General features: G+C 32.5%; 1 protein-coding gene across 1 annotated transcript; it reads right to left on the minus strand.

The window, feature by feature from the left end:
- Positions 1-504: 504 nt before the first annotated feature.
- On the minus strand, positions 505-1,912 carry HELRODRAFT_177781 (hypothetical protein; the record flags this gene model as incomplete). The annotated part of the gene is made up of 4 exons (XM_009025932.1): positions 505-782; positions 1,013-1,189; positions 1,277-1,367; positions 1,874-1,912. 4 exons carry the CDS (start codon positions 1,910-1,912, stop codon positions 505-507), a joined length of 585 nt encoding a protein of 194 aa, XP_009024180.1.
- Positions 1,913-3,266: the final 1,354 nt, after the last annotated feature.

Here is a 3,266-nt window from a genome sequence, read left to right on the forward strand (position 1 = left end):
CAACGATAAGATAATGATGGAAATGGTCGTGATAACCCTGATGATTTAAAAAAAATGTATCAAAAGCGCCTGCAGCTTATGCGTGTCCGCTTATTCTCTGCGTGAGATGGTTTTCAAAAAATCTAAAATGAATGACTCTTCAGGCAAATTTCTTTTACATTGTTGAAGAATTGTGTCTTTTATTTACGCTGCAAATTAAATTTCATTTTGATGATGTAGTTTTCAGACGATTTTGTCGTATCCAGCGATGTTGTCAGGGCCGGATTTAAAAGTAGGGAGGCCCTTATTAGACATATGGTCAAGCATCTGTTAAAATTGGTGAACCAATTACTTTTTTCATATCACACAAATGTTTACATGATAAAATATTTTAATCAAATCTAAAAACAAACAATGGAAATCTGAAAATTTTGAAACTTTTGGTCAAAATTTTTAAATTTTTGGTTTTTAACAACAATATTCTTTAAATTAAAAGTTAACGTCCAACAAGTTCGATACAACTATTCAACCATCGAACTGACAAACAGAACAAAGGAGATGTGCGCAGAGCAGATCATTGAAAAGAAATTTGCCATTAGAACGGTTGAGCTCCATACAATCCTCTTTGCCCTTCCAATTATCTGGTTGACCGCTGCACCAATTATTCATTTCTGTCACACTTTTGTACTGAAGAATTTCATCTAAAAATTTTGCAGTTCTGAATAGTTTCCATTCGAAAACTTGGGAGTTGTTTTTCTTCCTACCAGCCGTCCAGAAGCAGGCAGTGATGTAGACACATTTATCTATAAAATTCATCATGAAAAATAACTTTAACGTTAAATAAGAAGATTTATATAAAAACTATCATGATCAGTTTTTTTTATGTTCAACGAAATAATTTTTACGAAGACACTTTTGAAATGTTTATACTTCTGATATAGAATTGAACTAACAACAAATTGATTTTAGATTTAACATATGCGCAACGTAACAATTTTAGGGAAATTTAATGTTAGGAAAAATGAAAGACGACCCATATATTTATTGTCCAGATGAAGAGTCAGCTGATTCAAAAATTCCTGATTATCAGCAATTACCAAGTTAGCTCCATGAGCGTCACATGCGATGACACTTGCATCCCATGACGCTCCTGTCGTATTAACATAGATACACCTTCCACCAATGAGGGTGAACGGGTCAGGGCAAGCACCTGCAAGTTCATAAGATGCAGTTTCTTATCTGAACGAATTTCATTGCACCGATCGTTCTGCACGATATATACATATAAATGACAGACCTTCGCCAGTGCAACCAAAGAGGCCAACCAGAAGCAGCGATGCTTGGAAGACAGTTTGGATTTCACCCATATCTTTCGCTGAATCTTTTTCCTAAGTGTTGTGGTTTAAATTGAACAAAAAAGTCATTATGGATTAAAAAAGTAAAATATTGATAATTATTTCAAATATCAGGGTTTAGATTAAACTTATTCAAATATATACCAACGCTATGTATTTCAGGAAAATCTAATTATATATTATAAATAATTAATTTGGAAAATTTTACAAAATAAACAAACAAACAAATATAAATACAAACAAACTAAACGAGCAAATAATATAACAACCCATCCCAACTCATCCAACAAACAATCAACCTGTTACTATTATCGTTCAAATTAAATGTTCAATTCGATAAAATTCACGAATAGCCACTAGACATAAGTGAATTGATTTCAATTTATATTCTCATATGAAAAAATTAATTTGGAAAGTTTTACAAAAACAAAACTGTTAACCGAACGATCCTTTTTATGATTCAGTCTCAATTTGCATCTTCCAAACAACATCTGCTCTTCTCATATTTGATTAAACAAAATTTTAAATAATGTTAATACCTGAACAACCTCATTTGAATTCGCGTGACATTTGGTCATTTTACATTGCAAATTTGTTAGGAAAGTTTTGACAGAAAATGTATTTTAAAATATTTCGAAATTGTTTAAAATATGTTGAAAAGGACGATAAAATGGTACAAATACTTGTTTTAATGATGACATTTGACCTTTCCGTAGACCTGGATAAACAAAAATTCTTCAATCGTTTCCTAAGATGTTTGATTGTTGGTTGTTGACGAATAATGGCTGGAAAACCATTTCATATGGAAAGAGAACTGTATGTAAAACATTTGTTGACAACCGATGAATTGCTGACAGGATGATGCAACTGAACTGAATATATGAAGACGAACAAAGTTGACGAAATGACGAACGACGCGATGAAAGTTGATGAAGATAAGATGGCTGAGATGTATTAAGTAACTAGCACCCGAGGACGGCGAGTTTAAGTATAAAGCAATGGCGCACTGGTAACCAATGACATTTAATAACATCGACACAACTTAAACTAAATTCTAATAGCAACAGTAACAACAAAATAACTACAATAGTGGAAACAATAATAGTAATAGTGAAAAAATTGCAATAATAAAAATATGGAAAACGTAGTTACTTTGAAAACATGTAAGTTTTTGTGTATGCGTGTGTATAGATGCATGTGTGTGGGTGCGTGTATGTATATGCGTGTGTGTGTGCATGTGTGTATATATGTTTGTGTGTGTGTGTATTTATTCTTTTCTCTTTCTCTTTTCTTTTTCAATTTTATTTTCTCTTTTTCAATCTCTCTCTCTCTCTCTCTCTCTCTCTCTCTTTCTCTCTTTCTCTCTCTCTCTATCCTCTCTATCTCATTTTTCCTGTACGTAAATTATCTACTGATAGGAATTTGGATAGGTAGCTGTGTGTGTTTGTGTGTGTGTGTTTGTGTCTGTGTTTGTTTTTAAGTTGTGTGTGTGAGTGTGTGTGCGAGTGCGTGTGTCGTGTAACTAACTGACAGAACAACATGATGAATGTTATAAAAATGTGATCAGAACGATGACAGTTTGATTGGTGCCTCTATGATTCTCTCTCTCTCTCTCTCTCTCTCTCTCTCTCTCTCTCTCTCTCTCTCTCTCTCTCTCTCTTCTTAATTTGTGACTTATTTTTACATTTTTTGCATACTACGACTCTATGTGTGTGACCGTGTGTATAAAAAAGACCCATAAGTTCACCATCAATTAATTTAAAATCTACATTTATTACATTCTTACTGAAAATTAGACTGAAAATGCAAAAAATTATTGCAAAGTAGAATTGAACATTATTATGGTTTTTATTTCATTAACTACACAAATTTTCGCTATATTTGCCACCTTATTGAACGAATATAAAATTTATTTTAATTTCAGCTTCAGTT

The sequence above is a fragment of the Helobdella robusta genome (assembly GCF_000326865.2).
Source record: "Helobdella robusta unplaced genomic scaffold HELROscaffold_44, whole genome shotgun sequence".
Classification (NCBI taxonomy): Eukaryota; Metazoa; Annelida; class Clitellata; order Rhynchobdellida; family Glossiphoniidae; genus Helobdella; species Helobdella robusta.